This window comes from Panthera pardus, unplaced genomic scaffold, assembly GCF_024362965.1.
Source record: "Panthera pardus isolate Hobbes unplaced genomic scaffold, ASM2436296v1 HiC_scaffold_6, whole genome shotgun sequence".
In the NCBI taxonomy this organism is placed as follows: Eukaryota; Metazoa; Chordata; class Mammalia; order Carnivora; family Felidae; genus Panthera; species Panthera pardus.
In genome coordinates this window covers 70,847,395-70,869,847 of record NW_026526991.1, presented here as the reverse complement: position 1 = coordinate 70,869,847, position 22,453 = coordinate 70,847,395, and the positions used below count along the sequence as shown (strand labels likewise).

The 22,453-nt window shown below is 34.7% G+C and overlaps 1 protein-coding gene across 3 annotated transcripts in view; it reads right to left on the bottom strand.

The window, feature by feature from the left end:
- Positions 1 to 4,730: 4,730 nt before the first annotated feature.
- ADAMTS20 (ADAM metallopeptidase with thrombospondin type 1 motif 20) overlaps positions 4,731 to 22,453 on the bottom strand; it is a 178,399-nt gene continuing 160,676 nt past the window's right edge. For all 3 annotated transcript variants that reach the window (XM_019452494.2, XM_019452495.2, XM_019452496.2), the window contains 2 exons: positions 8,720 to 8,824; positions 4,731 to 6,331 (listed from right to left, as the gene is read on the bottom strand). In XM_019452494.2, coding sequence (XP_019308039.2) covers positions 6,242 to 6,331; positions 8,720 to 8,824 — 195 coding nt within the window. In that variant the 3' untranslated portion in view covers positions 4,731 to 6,241. The remainder of the gene's footprint in view (positions 6,332 to 8,719; positions 8,825 to 22,453) is intronic.

Here is a 22,453-nt window from a genome sequence, read left to right as displayed (position 1 = left end):
CAGTACAGAGGTTGTTTAGGATTCTCTCTTTCCCTCTCTCTCTCTGCTCCTCCCACACTCGTGTTGTCTTTGTCCCTCTCAAATAAATAAATAAACTTAAACAAACAAAAAAAAGACTAAATTAGGGGTGCCTGGGTGGCTCCGTTGGTTGAGCATCCAACTTCAGCTCAGGTCATGATCTCACAGTTTGTGAATTCGAGCCCCACGTCAGGCTCTGTGCTTACAGCTCAGAGCCTGGAGCCTGCTTCGGATTCTGTGTCTCCACCTTCTCTGCCCCTCCCATGCTCATGCTGTGTGTGTGTGTGTGTGTGTGTGTGTGTGTGTGTGTGTGTGTGTGTCAAAAATAAACATTAAAAAAAATTTTAAAAAGACTAATTTAGATAAGGATGTAAAATGTCTCTCAATATCTGGCACAAAATAGTAGTTAAATAAGTACTAATTTTTACTCAAATAAGCCTTGGAGAGCAGATAGGAGGAGTGGTCAAAGCCCTAATCATAGACAAAGTAGCAAATAATAACAGAGATAAGGAAGAGAATAAATGCAAAATTTTAAACAAAATAATCCAGAGAGAATAATCCAGGAAATTTTTATGGAGGAGGTCACACTGATACTTGAGAGAAAATCAAGCATTTGAGGTGTAGAATAATGTGAGATAATTTAAGATACAGAGTGGGATATGAGAGAAGAACCAGTTAAGCGTGACATTCACTCCAATCATCATTCCTACCACTAGCAGATCCAAAATAAGTTGTGTGCTTTAAAGTCTGCTTAGAAATTAGGTGATGAAATTTTTGAATTTCCTAACTGTACTGTGGTTATGTTATAGACAATCTGTTTTCTTAACAAATACATACTCAAATATTATGGAGTAAAAATCAACCTACTCTCAATTTATTAAGATAAATAATACATGCATATGCATGTAAATAATGTGTGCGTTATTATGCACAAAAAATGTGTGCATATCTATATGCATACATAAAAAGAGAAAGGCAGACTGATGGAGGAAATGCGGCAAAATGTTAAAAATTAGTGAATCCAGCTAAAGGACATATGGTAACTATTTGTGCTATTCGTGTATGTTGTAAGTTTTAAATTGTGTCAACATTTATAGATGAAGTTTAAAACTAGGAAGGTGAATTAAAGACATTCAGATAAATGAAAGCTGAATTTGTGCCAGCAGAATCAAAATGTAAAAAATTATGGAGAATGTTCTTCAAGCTGAGGAGAAATTATAATAGAAACATCTATAAGAAAAGATCTATAGGAAAGAATAAAAAGCAGGAAATAATAAATATGTGGATATGTATAAGGAATAATTTTATATTATTTATTTTAAAAGACACTTGGCTAAAACAAAAATTTATATAAAATGTATTTTGGGTTTATAACATATGAGGTAGATTATGATAGGTTAAGGATATATCCTGGAATCCCTAAAGCAAACATTAAAAAAAGGGGGTGGGTAACATAAAAAGAGAAGTGATATTGGATACAAAAATAATTAATTCAAAAGAAGGTAGAGAAGGAGTAATAATAGAAGAAAGAATGTACAAAACAATAGAATACAAATAAGACGGTAGACTTAAATCCAACTATATTAACAGTTGCATGAAATATAAATGGTTTTATATTCTTCAAGGAAAAAATAGTCAAGCTGGATTTAAAAATAGAAGCACAGAACAATTACAAGCTATTTGCAAAAGACATTTGAAATATAAAGATATATTGTTTAAAAACAAAGGATGGCAAGATGTATCATGCAAATGCTATTTAAAAGAAAGCTGATGTAGTTATTTTACTACCCATGTAAACTTTAAGAGAAGGAGTATTACTAGAGATTATAGGAACATTTCATAACGATAAGAGTGTCAATTTATCAAAAAAGACATCACACTCATAAGCATATAAGTACCTAATAGCAGAGCTTCTAAATTCATGACAAAATATGGCAGAACTAAAGGGAGAAATAGACAAATCTACAATTATAGTTGGAGGATTTAACATTAATAATGGAATATCAATGTGAGCATATATTAATAGAATAATTAATCATTTTCAGTTAGAAAAATAATCGATAGTACGATTAGAAAAAATCTCAATCAATACCATATTGACACTACAGCTTTAAAAACTGTATCTCTCAGGGCACCTAGGTGGCTCAGTCGGTTAAGCTTCCAACTTCAGCTCAGGTCATGATATCACGGTTTGTGGGTTCGAGCCTCACGTCGGGCTCAGTGCTCACAGCTCAGAGCCTGGAGCCTGCTTCAGATTCTGAGTCTCCTTCTCCCTCTGCTCCTCCCCTGCTTGCACTCTGTCTCTCTTTTTCTCAAAAATAAACATTAAAAAAAATTTTTTAATTGTATCTCTCAATAATTGATACTGCAATTAGAAAAAGAATAAAAATATGGGAAATATTTGAACACTACAATAAACTAATAACATTATTTACTTACATAAATCTACATAAAATTACTGCAGAATACACATTATTTTCAAGTGCACATGGAACATGTACCAAGATAGATCATACACTAGATTGTTAAACAGATCACAGGATTTCATGGAACTCTCCCTCTCCCTTGTCAAATGCTATTCAGTATCAATAAAATATTGAGGGTTGGAAGCCATGTTACAACGGGCCAGTGCTGGAGTGAAAGGTGGAGATGAAGAGACCATGAGGATAACAGTTTCTCTCTGGAAGTTTCTCTCAGGATATAAGAGGAAGAACAGTGAGTAGTAGCGGGTGAAGGGGGAGACACAAACATATTTTTGTTTTAAAATAGAGGGTATGTTGCTAAGTGAAATAAGTCAGACAGAGAAAGACAAATACCATATGATTTCACGCCTATGTGGAATCTAAGAAACAAAACAAAAAGAACAGACTCATAAATGCAAAGAACAAACTAGTGGTCCCCAGAGATGAGGGAGATTGGGGGGGGGGGGAGGGGTGGGCCAAATAGATGAAAAGGATTAAGAGGTAAAAACTTTCAGTTATAAAACAAATAAGCCACAGGGGGTGAAAAGTATAATGCAGGAAATATAATCAATAATACTATAATAACCTTGCATGGTAACTGGTGGTGACTGCACATATCATGGTGAGCACTGTGTCACATTTGGAATTGTGTAAGTCAACTATATGTGTAAAATAAAACGTTGTAAGTCAACTATACTTCAATAAAAAATGATACAAAATAAAGTGGAGAGAATTGAACACTTTTTTTTTTTTTTGGATGATGAGAAGGAGCCAGTGGAGAGAGAAAGGAAAAAGGAGGAGACAGAAAAATCTGTGGGAAGAGGTTCTGGAGAATTCACAGTGAGAAGAAATCAAGAGCAGAGGTTGGGTGACTGGCCTTCATCATGAGCAGGGAAACCATTGCTCTTTAAGGGGTGGGGGAAAATGAATAAAATACATGTAGAGAATGCTTCATCTTAAATGATAAGCAAGAACAGGAAATTATTATACAGTACATATTAATATTTGCAAGTAATTTAAGGTAGAATCAAAAGCAAGCTTTGTGATAAGAGATTCTCAAATGTTTTAAATCACATTCACATAAAACTCCTTTTTTCCCTCATGTATGTTTCTTTCTTTCTTTCTTTCTTTCTTTCTTTCTTTCTTTCTTTTCTTTCTTTTTTCTTTCTTTCTTTCTTTCTTTCTTTCTTTCTTTCTTTCTTTCTTTCTTTCTGAATTGGGGAGTGGGTTGGGGGATATGAGAAGATGGGAAAGATGGGACAGAAGAGAGGCAAAGAGAACAAAAATAAGCAATTCTCAGAAAAAGAAATCTAATGGCAAAGTGTATGTAAAAGAACCCTCATCCAATCTAGTAATGAGATAAATATAAATATTCAAACAGTGAAATACTATGCTATATCCCAGCAGATTAGATTTAAAAAAATTCATTGGGGGCACCTGGGTGGCTCCCTTGGTTAAGTGTCGGACTTCGGCTCAGGTCATGATCTCATGGTTTGTGAGTTCGAGCCCCGCGAAGGGCTCTGTGCTGTCAGTTCAGAACCTGGATCCTGCTTCAGATTCTGTGTCTCCCTCTGTCTCTGCCCCTCCCCCACTCACACTGTGTCCCTGTCTCTCAAAACATGAATAAATGTTAAAGAAAATTAAAAAAAAATTCATTTGTCATTCCTCAGTGATACTCTAAATGGATACTCAATAGATACTCTAAATGGATACTCTAAATGGATACTCAAAATACAAACTCAATGGATACTCTAAAATTTTTACACCTGGCCAGTGGTAATTTAAATTGATATAACTGCTTTGGATAGTACTTTGACAATTTCCAGGAAGGCTGAAGATGGATGGGTAAAATGTATTCTTGTTTACAAGGACCTGCTCCTTCCCCCTGGGAGAGAATTCTAGGCCCTCACCCACTTGCCTGTGCCTGGCAATCTTGCCCCATGGGGAGAATATATTTCCCTGTCCCAGAGACTAGGATTTGGGTCCTACGATTTAATTTGGCCAATTGAATGTGAATAGACATGGATATCCCTTGTACAAACAGAAGCTTTTAAAGGCATTGTAAGTTTTTGTCACTTCCTGCCCATATTCCCTCTTCCACGAGAAGGGTATACACAGATAGGAGCCCTTTCCATCCCAACTGCAACAATTAAAATAAAAATTCTTGGAATTTCTGGAGTGGTTTTAGGGTTATAGACTTTTGGTGGAGGACTCATTTTTTTGCATGTAAGGAAAACGAAAACAAAATGCTAATGTATCACACAGATATGTTTATTATTTAAATGTTTGTAAGATTTTAATTATGAATGAAAACATTTCTAGAAAATGTTACACATTTTGTATTAATGATTGTAACTGGTTTAAGGCACATAGTGCAAAATACTTCATTTCTGATACAGAGATCCCTAAATGTTTATCTAACCACACTGGCATAAATAGCCTTAGTACCTTATATGGTACAATATATGTTTGGGAAAAAAGTGTTTGGGGAAAAAATAAATAATAATAAATGTTTTGGGGGAAAAAAAACTTTGTGGGTAAAACTAGTACACTAACTATTTCCTGGCAAAAATCTATTAGTAGATTCATTTTTTGGTTTACAGAGAAGTTGCGATAGGAAAATACTATTTGTCTATGATTCTTTTAAAATCACATTATTATATAGTACACAAATTATTCACCTGAAAAAAATCTCTAAATACCTGAGAATTTACCCATGAACAGTTAATTTTTGTATACTATCTTTTATGTTTTGGCTTTGAGAACCTCAGATATAAAATAACTTGAACATCTCTAATAAAAATTTTGCATATGTAAACATAATTTTGTTTACTAAAATGGGATTTCCAAAATTTCAATTGTTCTCATTTCTCTATTTGATTAATAAAGTATAGTATATAGTTTTTGAGAAACTAGATCTTTCAGAGTAAACATATACATATATAAGAGTTATTGAGACAGAATATAAACATTATAAAAACAACATATTGCTTTTGTATGTACAATCAAATTAGAGGTAGGTGTTTTAAGTAAAATTCTACTATATCATATCTTCTGTGTTATACCCACAAATTTTCATATTTGTATTTAACCCAAGCATACATTTTTAATATAAAAGTATACTGCATTTCTAGGATAATTTTTTTTATTTGAAGCACCATAACCCACAATTAAAAATTAAAGGAAATATAAAACAAGGTATCTAAGCTGTATCAGTAGAAAGTATAATGGCTATGTACTTTTTGATGTGACTATGGATTTGCTATTCACCTGACAGATTTAATAATGTTTATAGTTGTTTTAAATAAATTCATTTTCCTAATTTTTACTTGCTCCATTTTAAACAAGTAGAATAAACATTTCATTGTACAATTCAGTACTGAGTAGAGATTTGTATGTGCGATTATAGGTATAATATAACTGTAATCCATTCCAAGCTGTTTGTTAACAGCAACATTATCTTGGTATAATTCATTCAAATATCTGTATACTCTACCATAAATTATTGTGTCCTTTTAAAAAGATCCCGATTAGAATCATATATATGTTAAGCTTATTTTGAAGGCTTTGGAAAAATTAAGCAGTGATTTGATTCCCTGATGAGCACCCTGGAAAAAAAAAAAAGAAAGAAAGAAAAGGAAAAGAAAAGGCACAGACATTTTGGATGTGGAAATCTCAGGAAGGGAAGAGTAAAGAAACGAGCACCGGTTATTCGCAGATATTCCAGAGAATATCTCCTCATACTTCCCATTTCTGAATGTTCATATTACTTGAATTGGGAGACCAGTAGTCATGTGAGGAATACACTTTCCACAGAACCCTCCACATCTCCCGTAGACTTTGGTTCCATCCTGAAAATAGGAAGAGGCAGAAATATAGGATAACCATACATGAGCTGGTATCTGTGCACACAGGCAGAAAGAGCAAATGCTTTGAATCATGGGGCTGAAATCATTTAGCCGAAGTTTCCTATAACAATTACATTTGAGGTCAAAGATCATACCGTTTCAGGCTTAGTTGAAATTTGTGGTCATGGGAACTGGATAATCTGAGATTCATATTAGCTACTTGATTATAATCCACACTAAAATTTAGACAATTCATCTCAAACTACATATTTTTTATCGAGGTGTCTATTTGCTTCAGCGAGCTTGTTAAAAACTCTCCCAATTTGCTGTCTGATATTTACATGATTTTACATAAGCTTCTCATAGGCTAAATAAAAAATATATTATACGAATTTGACCTTAACTGACAAGTTGTATTCTCCCCCATTAACCTTAAACATCTCACAGAAGTATTACAAACACAGTTTGAAGAAAAGTATGGAAGGGGAGAAGGTGATAAAATGGATAAAACCGGACTGAAAGCAGTAATTATAATTAGAAAAGGACTAAGAAGGGAGATTCTTCTCTTTTTTCTTTTTTTTTCTGCCTATTTTAAGAAAAGCGAACGATTCACTGAGAAACAGGTAGACAGAGGCTGGTGAAAGGGGTGTGATGCATGCTCTCTCTAGACTGCTTTCCATCTTTGACCAAAAGCCAAAAGACTGAAGACATTTTAATAGGATGAGGCAAAAAATAGTTTGAGCTCCTATATGAGTATCTGGAGAAAATAAGGTTTTTTGTTTGTTTTGTTTTGTTTTTCATGTTAAAAGGGAGGGCAGAGAAGGAAACTTTGAGTTCCTAGAACATTTGGGGGTAAAGAATGTTTTGAGATCAGCGGTTTTTAAGTTGTCTTTTCTTTCAGAAGCTTTTTAACTGTCAAGAATGTAAGTAAGCAGAGAAGAAGGAATGGCGGTAAAAATTCCCATTCATATACATACATTCTTATCCCCAGATTGTTTAAGTAAAAAGCTAATCTGGATAAAATGTCCTGGCAAGTAAAAAGAGGTTTGCATTTCATGCGTAAGTGTGGGTTCCACCCATCTCAGCTTCACACCAGGCCTCAGGTTTCAGGAAATGCTTTCATATGCAACATTTTTGATCAAGGTCGAAATTCTCAGTCGATTAAATAATTAAGCTTTACAATGGAACTTCAAAAGAAGCAAAAGGAATGACTGTACTAAATAGTCACACCTACTGGTGGTCTCTTTACAATACCAAAAAGATATCTAAAAGCTGGATAAATAAGGTGAAATATTTCATTGAGCTCTTTGCACTGAGACCTGCTCAGAATATACTTCAAGTAATTCATTTATTCCCATACTTTCTACCAAACGGGATTAGACCTAAATATGCCAAATCAAAATTTAAAAATAGCCATTTGTTCTAAAAGCCTACTTCTGACCCAAATGGCAGAAATGATAAAAATTTAAATTCTTTAGGTGTTCATTAAAACTCAGTTGCATAGTCTTCAGAAATAGAATGTCTTAGTGTCTATGAATATTAGAAAATTGAGTTTCACTTACAAATAATAGTGATACAAGTAGGAGTATAACAAAAGTAACTTCTATCAAAAGAAAGAAAAACCCTAAAATCAAATGGGCAGGGGCTGTCGATGGTGCTGACTTATGAGTAACACAGGTGAAAACACTTACAGATCCTGATTTACTGTAGATAGAGTCCTGCTATCTGAGACATGGTAACCGTAAGTAACAGGAACCATCTCATAAAGGGTATGTGCCAGGGCAGTGTATGAGCAAATTAAATGTGTTCTACATGTAATACGTGTGCTACAGTAAAAGCCAAGTACGATGTTATCTAGATAAAGGCAGAGGAAAATATGCATACACCCATAAAAATAGTCCTAATTCTTAGAGAAACTATAAAGAACAGATGTTAAACGACAAATGGCTTTAACACCACCCCCATCACTGAATCAAAGCACTGAGGTAAATAAACCAAAAATATACTCCTCACTTTGAAATATTAAAACTACCACATCTTTAATAATTAAAGTATAGCTAACAGCACTACCTCTTTTTGAAGTACTGGCATATCAAGTCAGCAGCCCCAAACAAGCCAGATAAAATCTCTATGCCCTGGCATTTGATATTTCGGTTCAAGGATCTGTAGCCTACACATGGATTTATATGCACGTAAAAACACATGTACATTAATAACAATGAACCCAGTTTCATTATTTCATAGATTAATATTATGCCCCATTATATGTAACATGCCTCATATATGCAATAACTCATTAGTCATTAACTTTATAACTCTAAAGTAGAGGTCCTTTAATTCCAGTTCACAGCACAGTATTTCAGACAGGCATTTTCGTCCAGCAGGACTTACTTGTGATCTGTGGATGATGACAGAGGCATAACTCCCCTGAGCAAGCCACTTTGCTGTGTTGGATATCCTCATCCCAGTTCCTGCCAAGTTAATGCTGAACTGTCCCTAGATTGTAAACAAAACAAAATAGGTGGAATTAATAAAATATTTAAGAATGCTCCTGGAGGCACCTGGGTGTCTCAGTTGGTTAGGCATTGGACTCTTGGTTTCAGCTCAGGTCATAATCTCACAGTTCTGAGTTCGAGCCTGGCGACAGGCTCCGTGCTGACAGTGGAGCCTGCTTAGGATTCTCTCTCTCTCCCTCTCTTTCTCTATCTCTGTCTCAAAATCAATAAACAGACATTTAATATTATTAAAAGAAAAAAAGAATGCTCGGGACACCTGGGTGGCTCAGTCGGTTAAGCATCTGACTTTGGCTCCGGTAATGATCTCGCAGTCCAAGTCCGTGAGTTCGAGCCCCTTGTCGGGCTCTGGGCTGACAGCTCACTTGGAGACTGGAGCCTGCTTCAGATTCTGTGTCTCCCTCTCTCTCTGCCCCTCCTCCACTTGCATTCTGTCTGTCTCTCTCTCTTAAAAATAAACATTAAAAAAAAAACTTAAAAAAAAAGAATGCTCTTGGATAAAAACACCTCCATTTGAATTACATAAGAAACACTTCAAATTATTTTTCAAGGGTCTTTCTTTAAAAAATAAAATAATATTGATATAATCTTACTCTAAAGGAAGTGAACCAGCTAAAGCTTTTTAAACATTGATTACAAACAAATCTCAATATGAGACATCTGAATCAATACCATATAATGTTATTTGTGCAAAAGTAATTCTGTCCAACCCTAGGACTCCACGGCTTGACAGCTAGAGCTCGTGTCCCTGTAGCAATCGGCAAGTCCTAAGAGATGGGGTGTTCACAGGGACAAATGCCAGACTTTCACATTTCTCCAATTTCTTTTTTTTTTAATTTTTTTAATGCTTATTTGTTTTTGAGAGAGAGAGAGAGCATGAGCGGGAAAGGGGCAGAGAGAGAGAGAGACACAGAATCCGAAGTAGGATCCAGGCTCCTAGCTGTCAGCATAGAACCCTACACAGGGCTCAAACCACAATCCACGAGATCATGACCTGAGCCGAAGTCGGACGCTTATCCAACTGAGTCACCCAGGTACACCTCTTCAATTTCTATTCTTGACCTCTTCTTACTAACTTCTCTGATGAATTACACCTGTTTAATGTATTTTCTGGACTCTCCTGTTAATGTGCCTTACTCTGTTGCCATAAAAATATTACTTCTCAACCCCCTACACAAAACTAGTCAGTGTAATATTATTGTCCCAGCTATTACATCCCTTTTTAAAGTGCCCTGAAGTGTATGATGCCACAGGATTTACACACATGGTCTGTGAGCCCCCTAGTGGCATTATGATCTAATTCTTTTCAAGACACAAGAACCATTTTCATGTCAAAATATTTCAGACTATCTTTGCTAAATATTAAACCTCAAATATCTGTTAATTGAGAAAATGTGTGACAAAACTGGATAAAATTTGGGCACATTTATGTCTTGCAGTACACAATTACACATTGAAAAGTAGAATTAATTAATGCTAAGTAAGCTTATTGCCAATGTTCCATGTACACATAGATTCAGAGTGACCTTCTTAGATCACATCACTATATCCCATAGCCTAAGATGCATGAATCTTGAGCAAGACTGTGATAAAATATTAGGAGTTACATTATGTGATTGAAAATATTATCTTGTCATGAAGGCAAAGATGAAATAGATTGCAAATATATTTATAATGTGAATTATTACTATTGCTAAAACAATTATATATCAATTTAGTTTATTGCTAAGAAGTCTAAGCTATTTCTTAATTAAAATCAAAATAGAAATTCAAATACATTTATGATATAATTTTGATATATACAGAATTTCCCTGTAAGAGAAATAATGTTTAGATAAATTCCAAAGAAAATATATTACATATATCATTTGGTTATAAATTTAGAATATGACTATATGTTTCATTCCTGTATTCTCAGAGCCCAGAATATGGCTTAGTGTTTTTGAATGGATGAATTAAGTGCAACATTATAAATATTAAATTTTAGCATTACATACACATGAATACACAAATACACATATAAACTTTTCATATGCCATGATAATGAATGACATTAATACTAGACACATTGGTATTTTATATTGGCAAATACTAGACACATTTGGTATTTTATATTAGTAAATAACTAATTCTTAGTCAACCTGCTACAAGTTTTGCATTGAATATCTCCATCTCACATTAACTCATAAGTAGGCCTCTGACCAACAAAACTCCTTAAAAATAGACGTATATTCTGTGATGCAGGTTTCCTGTGACAAGCCACTTACTGAGTGCCCCAGCAGGCCATTCGGTGTTTTCACAGCCTAACATTCTACACTTTCCTTAATTCTTTACCCTCCTGCTCAAGGTTGCTTGGAAGCATTCAAATGTATATACACTGGAAATGAAAGGAAAAAAAATGACTGACTACTGACAGACTTAGGTGGTCATTGACACAATCAGTTGGTCTAGAAATATCTATTGCTCCATTTCTCCAGACTAATTTTCATGAGCTCTATTTATGTCCTTAGTTGATAAAAACTTCCAGTTTTAAGATAAATTTTGGGAATATAATGGGCAGCATGGTAATTCCAGTTAACAACACTGTACTGTGTATTTGAAAGTTGCTAAGGGAGTAGATCTTAAAAGTTCTCATTCAAAGAAAAAAATTTGGTAACTATGTGAGGTGATAGATGTTAATTAAACTTACCATGGTGATCATTTTGCAATATATACATAACCAAATCATTATCTTGCACACCTTACACTAATGCAATATTCTATGACAATTATATTTTACTAAACAGGGGGGAAAATAAAATAGCATATGTATATAAATAAATGTAATGCATTGTAGAGAATTACAGGTATATAAAAAAAGGTACTGGTACATTCCTATGGGACTTCAGAAGGAATAAATGATTGGATAAATTAATTATATTAGTTTCATATTTTTATTTAAGAGTAAAATGTATACCTCCTTAAACCTAACCCTTAACTTAAAAAATTAGTTCAAAGTAGCTGCTAAAAATTTGTGTTTTAAAAGTAGTATGAGGTTTACCTCCTCTTCTACTCTCAACCTTTTTTAGAAGAGGCGGCCATAAGATGTAAAATTCTTTTTTTTTTTTTTTTTTTTTTTTTTTAATTTTTTTTTTTTAACGTTTATTTATTTTTGAGACAGGGAGAGACAGCATGAACGGGGGAGAGTCAGAGAGAGAGGGAGACACAGAATCTGCAACAGGCTCTGAGCTGTCAGCACAGAGCCTGACGTGGGGCTCGAACTCACGGACCGCGAGATCACGACCTGAGCCGAAGTCGGATGCTTAACCGACTGAGCCACCCAGGGGCCCCAAGATGTAAAATTCTAATAGCAAAGTCACAAGTGGAAGGTGATTCAAATATCCAATAATTCAACAAATTGGAATGTCTTGAGTAATTAATTGACTGCATCAAAGGAAAAAGTAGTTGTGGATATAAGAGAAGAGCTATAGAGGTAGACATGTTCTACTTCTTTTATTGACTGGTTGGTTCATGTGGTCTTATTACATCATTATAGTTTGATAATTCTAAAATGTGTTGTACATATTTTATCATGAAGGGATCTATAATCTGAGGCAACCGCAATAAAAATTCCATGGAGAATTTTTGTAGCTCTAGAGAACTGATTCTAAAATTTATATGAAAAGACAAATTAAAATAGTTAAATTAATTTTTAAAAAGAATAAACTTGAAGAACCCACACTACCTTATTTTAACACTTATTATAAAGCTATCATAACCAAGACACTGCTGTGTTGGAGAGATAGGTAGATCAATGGAACAGAATAAAGTTCAGAAATAGACCCACAAGTGGACCAAAAATAGGTCCACTTGATTTTTAACAAAGGTGTTAAGGTAATTAAGTAGAGAAAATATTGTCTTTTCAACAAATGGTGTTTGGACAAGTGGATGTCTACATGCAAAATCCATTAGATTTTACACAATATTAATTCAAAATCAACCACAGGTCTAAGGGTAAAACTATAAAACTATACAAATTTTTGAAGGAAACATGGGAGAAAATCTTTGTCACTTGGAGTTAGTCAAGGAGTTCTTCAATATGAAACTAAATGCACAACCCATATAGCATAAAAGTAATAAATTTGATTTCATTAAAATTTAAAAATTTTGCTGTGTGAAAGACACTTGAAAGAAAAGCTATGGCTCAGATCAGGAAAAAATATTTGCAAATATATTATGTAACAAGAGACTTGTATCCAGAATATGTAAAGAACTCTCAAAATTAAACAGTAGGAAATGAACAATCCAATTTTTAAAATGGGTAGAAGTCTTAAAAAAACACTTCACCAAAGTGGATATGCAGATGACCAATAAGGACATGAAAGGTATTTAACATATTTAACTGTGAATCAAATGCAAATTAAAACCACAATGAGATTCCACAGAACATGATGGGGCAGAAAACAAAACTTGACAATACTAAGTGCTAACAGGGAAGCAAAGCGACTAGAACTTTAATCTTGGCTAGTGGGAATACAAAATAGTACAGCTACTCTTTAAAACAGTTTGGTAGTTTTTTATAAGGTAAACATACACAGTCCCTATGACCTTACAATCCCATTAATCAGGTAATTATCCCAGAAAAATGAAAATGTATGTTCACACATACACCTGCACACAAATGTGCATATCAGCTCTATTCATAATCTCCCCAAACTATAAGCAACCCGTTCTTCCAATGGATGAGTGGACAAACTATAGGATCACTGTACAACTTGCATATGATAGAATAATTCACAGCAATACAAAAGGAACAAATTACTGACACATGCAACAACACAGATGAATCACAAAGGCATTATGTTGAGTGAAGAGAGCCAATCTTAAAACGTTATATACTGTATTTTCCATTTATATGACATTTGTATGACATTCCAGCAAAGGCAAAACAATGGCAACAGAGAACAGTTCAGTGTTTACCAGAAGTTAGGTCCAAAGATTTGGAATTGCCCTATATGCTGATTATACTGATGGTAATGTGAATCTGTACATATGTTAAAACTGTATACTAAAAAAAAAAGGTAATTTTTCTCTATAACTTTTTTAAATGTGAATGGGTATAAAATTTATTTAAAGAATAAATTTTCCAAAAGGCTTGCAAAATAAACCCAACAGTCTGTTGTATGTAAGAGACATACTTAAAATAAAGTGATCCATAAAAGCTAAAATTAAAAGGATGGGCAAAAAAATACCAGGAATCTGAACATAAGAAAAGAAGAAGGGTAATAATACTAAGGGACAAAGTAGAATTCAAGTCTTAAATCAGGAAAACATGACAAATAAATACTAAAAACCATAATCTACAATGAAAAATAACCCATGAATATTATGAATTGAGTAACACAGTGACTTTTATAAAATAAAACTATAGGAGATACAAGTAGACATAGATAGATAGATAGATAGATAGATAGATAGATAGATGATAGATAGATAGATAGATACCCCCAATAGGAAATTTTAATATACCACTTTTAGTAACAAGACAGATCAAGCAGGCAAAAATAAGGAGAGGGATAATCTAAACAATATAATCAAAAAGGTAGATCTTTGGATGCGTATCAAACTCTGTATCCTTATGGTAAAAAATACATGTTTGAAATATTTAATGACTGGTTCTGAATTCTCAAAATAGATGCTGACCATGATCTACTTGCATTAGCTGAATGTAGTTATTTTTCTTGCTCTTGTGTCATCAATATTAATTATAAAACAGCTAAAGAGATACACATTAGGTTTTATCGTCCAATTTTTGTGGCTCTTTGAAAAGTATCAAAGGTTTTCCTTTACTTCACTTTTGATATATGTATTCTAAAGTCACATCACACTCCTTAACTTCATCTTATATTGCAATGTGGCAAAGTTTATTTTCCCTAAAGAGTGCCATATGTATCCATTCTCTTTTTAGAATTCATGTCCCAGAGTGCCCTGTCATATGCAAACACAGAGGATGTGGTTTTGATGAATCCCAAACAAAATAAGTTCTTTCTGTGACATCAAACATCTGGAGAGTATTCATGCAAATGTTGTATAACTTAACACAGAATCTGGTTTATATATTTGACAGAACACCTCTAAGAATACTGGACAGTTTGTATTTTTGGTAACATAAACCTCAGCCGGTTGAATTGTAGAGAATGAATATAGATAGGTAAATTTCCTATTCACAGCACATACCTATCTATGCTCGCTAACATCTAATTTGGGAAATAAAACCTGGCATTCTAGAAATGCCTGGAGAACTACACGAGGCAGGCATCTCACCTTGATGAGTAGAGAGGAATATTTTATTACTGTACTGGTTCTGCCTCTGACTTTCTCAAGGACCTTGGACAGGTTATTAACATGGAATGTCTGCTTCTCCTAACTATGAAATGGGATTGCCCAGTTTACAACTACATAACTTTCTCAAGATATTATAGGGGAGAAATGGGGTCACAGAGAAATTAAATAAAGGGTTAGAAATTAATGGAAATAACTATAGAATCATTTAAAAACCTAACTGTGCTAACGCCTCTTATTCAGATATCAAGCTCAACAAGAAATATTCTGTTTATGGGGCTCCTGGGTGGCTCAGTCGGTTAAGCGTCCGACTTCAGCTCAGGTCACGATCTCACAGTCCGTGAGTTCGAGCCCCGCGTCGGGCTGATGGCCCGGAGCCTGGAGCCTGCTTCCGATTCTGTGTCTCCCCCTCTCTCTGCTCCTCCCCCGTTCATGCTCTGTCTCTCTCTGTCTCAAAAATAAATAAACGTTAAAAAAAAAAAAAAGAAATATTCTGTTTATTGGGGTGTCATGGCTCATGGGTTCTAGCCCCACATCGAGCTCTGTGCTGACCGCTCAGAGCCTGGAGCCTGCTTTGGATTCTGTGTCTCCGTCTCTCCGCCCCTCCCCCACTCATGCTGTTTCTCTCTCTCTCTCTTTCTCTCTCTCAAAAATAAACATTAAAAAAAACGAAATACTCTTTATAATAATTAGCTTTCTGTTAGATATTTCCCATTAGGAAAGTTAAGTGAGATGAAAGTGTGTTTAATGATTATTGATTTATTTTGAGAGAGAGAGAGAGAGAGAGAGAGAGAGAGAGAGAGTATGTGTGATCATGAGAGGGGGAGGGGCAGAGAGAGAGGGAGAGATAGAATCCCAAGCATGTAAGATCTCACAAACCATGAGATCATGACTTAGGCTGAAATCAAGAGTTGGACACTTAACTGAATAAGCCACCTAGGCACTCTGAGATAAAAATTTTGATTCCACTTGACAGTTACATGATTTAATTGCTTATCAGCTCTCTTGTGAATTTAGTTTTTATTTCATCAACCCTGACCTTGCCCAATTTAACATGTAATAAAAAAGACTGGATTCCCAGAACTTGGCAACCTTTCCAAAGTAATGGCATCTGTGAGACCTTGTATCAGACTCTCCACATCTCTACGTGGCATTCTCAATTTGCTTCTTTCTAATAACATTAAGTATCTGACAAGATGATATAGCTTATAAGGAGGATGGGTTGTTGGACAAAGTTCATCAGTCTTGACATGGGTTGATCATTTGAGAATGAATAATCTCTATTTAATCTTTATTTAATAATCTCTAGTTAAAGGGAAGTGTTACTAAAAAATCCGTAGGAGTTTGGGCACTTGGTGGCTCAGTCGGTTGAGCCTCTGACTTCAGCTCAAGTCATGATCTCATGGTTTGTGGTTTCAAGCCCCGCATCAGGCTTTCTGCTGTCAGCTCACAGTCCACTTTAGATCCTCTGTTCCCCTCCCTCTCTGCCCGTCCCCCGCTCTCTCTCTCTCTCTCTTAAAAATAAACAAACATTTAAAAAAAACCTTTAAAAAAATAAATAAAAAATAAATTTAAAAAAATCCATATGGATTAAAAAAATTGCTGAGAATGCTAAAAGGTTTCGATTACACATCCTTGACTTTAAAACAGGTGTCTGAAGACTTTAGAACACAGTGTCAGGCTTCATAAGGGTGAGTTCATCAAGGTAAGGACTGTCCTGGGAAAAGAACTGAATAGAAGATGTGGGTCAGAGAGTCACATTCTGGGAAGTAGACCAATTATGTGATGGACCGATATGAATGAAGGAGAAAAGGAGAAGAATGGACATGCATGGAGCTAGCCAGCTTCAAAGATTGAATGAGAATATGAGCCCTCTCTGCCAAGTTATCTACCTTTAAAATATGACCAAGAGAGGAAGTGCTTCTGGAATGGCAACTTGAGGAGCTCTGTGGCCTCACTCTTCAACAAAACCATAACTCATAAAAATTATGAAATACAACAACCATTTAAGGTCTCTAGAAATTATCCTAAGGTTATACAACAAATGGAAAAATATTTATTCACAAAAAATCTACTATATCTGGGTAAGAAGAGGGAATGTCTATGACATTTGAACCATGACCTGCCCTTTACTCTTACCTCAGCAAGATGACAGTTTTAGTCTTGATAGGAACACAAGGCTCCATTTCTCCAGCATTCTGTTAAGGTTAAGTTTTCTCCCTGGGAGGGGAAAACTGCCAGCAATTCTCATTTCATGAAGTTCTGTGCCACAGAAGCTCTATTACAGATGAGAATAGCTAAGCTCCCATCCACCACTCAGTCCCGACTCATAAAACAGAAGATCTACCCCAGGCATGATTGGCCAAGAACACAAGGCTCCAATCATCCCCATTCAAAATCACTGGTAGGGCAGAGGTTCTATGCTGAGAAGGGCAAGTCAAGAAGAGCAGGGGTTACTGCTATGACTCAGGATCCTGCTTATTAAAAAGTAGGATTATTACTCTGAGAAGTTGGCCCTATCCTTAGATCCACAGAACTAGTGCAAAGTTTTTTCCTTAGGATAGAGTCATGATGTTAAGGTCGGAGTGTTCCATAGCTTTTTCTAAGGAGTATGAGCTTATTTGAGAAAGAAATAGGAGAATTTCAAGACTAAAGATGCAACTGAAAACAAGATTTTAATGACACACAGCTAAAAAGGGAGTGGTGATAGCTCAATGAGAGCAACAAGGAAAATGGTAGATCAAATTGAAGTTTAACAGAGAGAACCAAGGAAAGAGACAGTTAAGAAGGGCTCCTCTTGAGGTCTGACTTGACCTATAATACTACCCTGGCCAGAGGGCTTGAATTTAGTTGGATTAGTCCATGGAGTAATTTACTCCTCCAAGATGTTATTGAAAGAATATAGCAATCATCTAGCAATTAATGGAGTCTAAGAGCTGAGTATGATATCAATAGATTCAGACCAGCTTAAAAACGTAATGGATTTTTGTATCCTTTGGATAAATTCCTAGTAGTACAATTGCTGGGTCATAGGTTAGTTCTATTTTTAATTTTTTGAGGAACCTCCATACTGTTTTCCAGACTGGCTGCACCAGTTTGCATTCCCACCAATAGTGCAAAAGTGTTCCCCTTTCTCCGCATCCGTGCCAACATCTGTTGTTTCTGGAGCTGTTAATTTAGCCATTCTGACAGGTGTGAAGAGACTCTTAAATACAGAGAACAAAGTGGGGGTTTTGGGAGGGAGTAAGTAGGAGGAGAATGGGTTAAATGGGTGATAGGCATTAAGGAGGGCACTTCTGCTATGAGTCACTGGGTTCTACTCTTGAAGCCAAGGCTACACTGTATGTTAAGTAACTCGAATTTAAATTTTAAAAAAGTTAATGCGCAAACTAGGAATAAAAATAAAAACTTGGGGCACCTGGGTGGCTCAGTCAGTTAAGCGTCTGACTTCGGCTCAGGTCATGATCTCACTGTCTGTGAGTTCGAGCCCCGCGTTGGGTTCTGTGTTGACAGCTCGGAGCCTGGAGCCTGCTTCGTATTCTGTGTTTCAGTCTCTCTGCCCCTCCCCTGCTCACACTCTGTCTCTCTCAAAAATAAATAAATGTTAAAAAAAAATTAAAAAAAAAAAACTTCATGGAGAGTTAGGAAAGAGACAAAGAGATCTCAGCTAAAAACACTATCATTCCAGGAGGATTAGAGTGACTGTACATGTCCAAGGCTGTGCCATCCAAGGAGTGACATCAAAGACTGCACACTACAGAGAAAATAGATGCCACCAAAATCATCCAGCCAAGGAGCTAAGCAAACAAACAAGCAAGCAAACAAGTCCTAGAGGAGAGGGGAGAGGAGATTTAGTGTCCATAGTTACTAAAATACATTACCTAAAATGCTTGGTTTTCAAGAAAAAAACTGAGATATGCAAAGAAATTGGAAAGGATGACTCATTCAGGGGGAAAAGGCAATAGAAACTGCCTTTGACAGGTTTCACATGTCTGGCTGAGCAGATAAAGACTTCAAAGCCGCTATTATAAATATGTTCAAAGAACTAAAGAAAACCATGTTTTAAAGAAAGGTATGATAATAATGTCTCATCATATAGAGAATATCAATACAGAGACAGAAGTTACATTTAAATAAAGAGCAAAAGGACAATTCTGGAGTTAAAATGTACAATAACAAAAGAAATGACTATAGGGGCTCAAACAGTAGATTGAAGCAGGCAGAAGAAAGAATTAGCAAACTTGAGCAGGTATCAATAGTGATTACATAATCTGAAGAACAGAGAGAAAAAAAGCATTAAGAAAAAATGAACAGAGCCTCAGAGAAACAAATGGATACACCATTAAGTACACCAACATGTGCATAATGCAAGTACCAGAAGGAAGGGAGAGATACAGGAGCAGAGAATATATTTGAATAAATAATGTCTGAAATTTCCAAATTTGGTGAAACACATTAATCTATACATCCAAGAAACTCAATAGATTTCAAGTTTGGTAGATACACAGAGATCCACATCCAAATATGTGACAGTAAAGATGAACGTCAAAGACAAAGAGAAAATCTGAAAGCATCAAGAGATAAATAACCACATACATAAGAACCCCAATAAGATACACGGCTGACCTCCATGTTTTCATCTATAAGCTAGAAGAAGGTCGGGTGACATATTTAAAGTGCTGAAAAATAAAAAGTGTAAGTTGAGAATTTTATAACAAGCAAATCAATCTTTCAAGAACGAAGGCCAAATGAAAACTTTCAAAATAAACAAAACAGAGAGGATTTGTCACTAGTAGACCTGTTTTATAAGACATGTTAAAGGAAGTTTGTCAAGCTGAAATCAAGTAACACCAGACATTAATACAAAACAACCAAAGAGTACTGGCAAAGGTAATTGTCTAGGTAATTATAAAAGACATTATGATTGCATCTTTCTTTTCCTTTCTTCCCTTAACTTATTTTAAAACAATTTTATAAACCAATAAGTATATGATTATATTATTGACCTATAATATATAGAAATGTAATATATTTGATAATAATAGCAAAAATGAGGCAGGTGGAAGCAAACCTCTTTGAGAGTAAGGAAATAATAACACCAGCCAATAAATCAAATCCACAGGAAGAAAAGAAGAAAACTAGAAATGCTAAATAAAAAGGTTCACATAAAAAGCTCTATGAATATGTAATTCCTCTCATTACTTCTCTCATATTCTCTAAAAATCATAAAATTATAGAAAGTTATTATAAAAACGTAATGTGGATTTTTTCATATGTAGGTCAAGTAACAAATATAACACCAAAAGTGGGAAGAGGAAATAGAGCATATAAAGGAGTAATTTCCTATATTTCACTCAAAATTAGGTAGTGTAAATCTGAAGTCGATTCTGATAAGTTAAGATGTATATTGTAACCCCTTAAGCAGCAAGTAAGAAAACAATTCAAAAAATATAGTGAAAAAATTATTAAGGAAATTAAACGTTACACTCAAAAACATTCAATTAAAAAAAGAAAGTGGTAAAGAAGGAATAGAGGAACAAAAACAACTTCAGACATACAGAAAACAAAAAGTAAAATGGTACATCAATATCATCAAACAACTCAATTCAAAGGCAGAGATCCAATAAAGTGCTCTCTATAGAAGATACTCTTAAGATCCAAAGATATAAATAGGTTAAAAGTAAATAGGATAAAATTATATATCATGTACTATCTATGAGCTGAGTGGCCATTCTAATGTCAGATAAATTAGACCTTTAAAACAAACAAACAAAAAAATGCTGCTTCAGATAAAGAACATTTTATAATGACAAAGTGTCAATATATCAGGAAATTATGACAATTATAATCATGATCATATATAAAAACCCCATGGTAAATGAATAAAATACCAAGTAAATGAAATAAGACTAACGTGAGAAATAGACAATTCAACAATAGTTGCAAAATTTCAGTGACTAGAACAGCTAGGCAGAAGATAAACAAGGGAATGGAAAAGTTGAACAATACTTCAAACCAACAAGGCCTGACAAATATGTATAGAACATTTCACCAACAACAGAATACACATTCTTTCCAACCACATATTGAACATTTTCCAGAATAGCCATATGTTATACCATAAAACAAGACTTAGTGCATTTGAGAGAATGAAGAATACAAAGTGTATTTTCCAATCACAATGGAAAGAACTCAGTAACAGAGGTAAATTTGGAAAACTCACAAATATGTGGGACTCAAACACTACATTTTTTTAGAGAGAGAGAGAGCACAAACAGTAGAGGGAGAGACAGAATCTTAAGCAGTCTCCATGACCAGCATGGAGCCCAATGTGGGGCTCAATTTCATGACCCTGAGATGACAATCTGACCACGAAATCAAGAGTCAGACACTTAACCGACTGAGCCACCCAGGAATCCCTCAAACTACACTCTTAAAGAACCAATAAGTCAAACAAGACCTCACAGGTGATAATGGAAAATACTTTAAGATGAATGGAAATAAATACACCACACACCAAAACTCAGAGGATGCAGCAAAATAAGTGCATAAGGGGAAATTTAAAGTTGTAAATGCCTATATCAAAAGAGAAAAAAGATATATCAATAACCTAACCTTCCACCTTAAGACACTGGAAAAAGAACAAATTAAATCTAAAGCAAACAGAAATAAAGAAATAGTAAAGAACAGACTAAAATTTGCTGAAATAAATAAAAAAGAGAAAAGCAACAAAATCAGGTGTTGGTCTCTTTGTTCTTAGAAACATATAACCTACCAACACTAAAGCAAGAAGAAATAGAATATTTGAACAAACCAATTACCAGAAATAAAATGGAACCAATAATCAAAAAACTCCCAAAACCAAAAATTCAGGACCAGATGCTTAACAGGTGAATTCTACCAAATATTCAAAGAATTAAACTTCTCAAACTATTCCTAAAAATACAAGAGGAAGGAAACTTCCAAGTTCATTCTATAATGCTAGTATCAGCCTGATACCAAAAAGACACCACAAAAAAGGAGAACTATAGGCCAATATCTCTCATGAACATAGATGCAAAAATATTCAACAAAATACTAGCAAACAGAATCCAACAATACATTTAAAAAATCATTCACCAGGATCACGTGGGATTTATTCCTGGGATGCAATTGTGGTTCAATATTCAAAAAAACAATCAACATGATACATCATATCAACAAAGAAAGGATAAAAACCATATGATTATTTCAATAGATGCAGAAAAAGCATTTGACAAAGTACAATATCCATTCATAATAATAAAAAAAA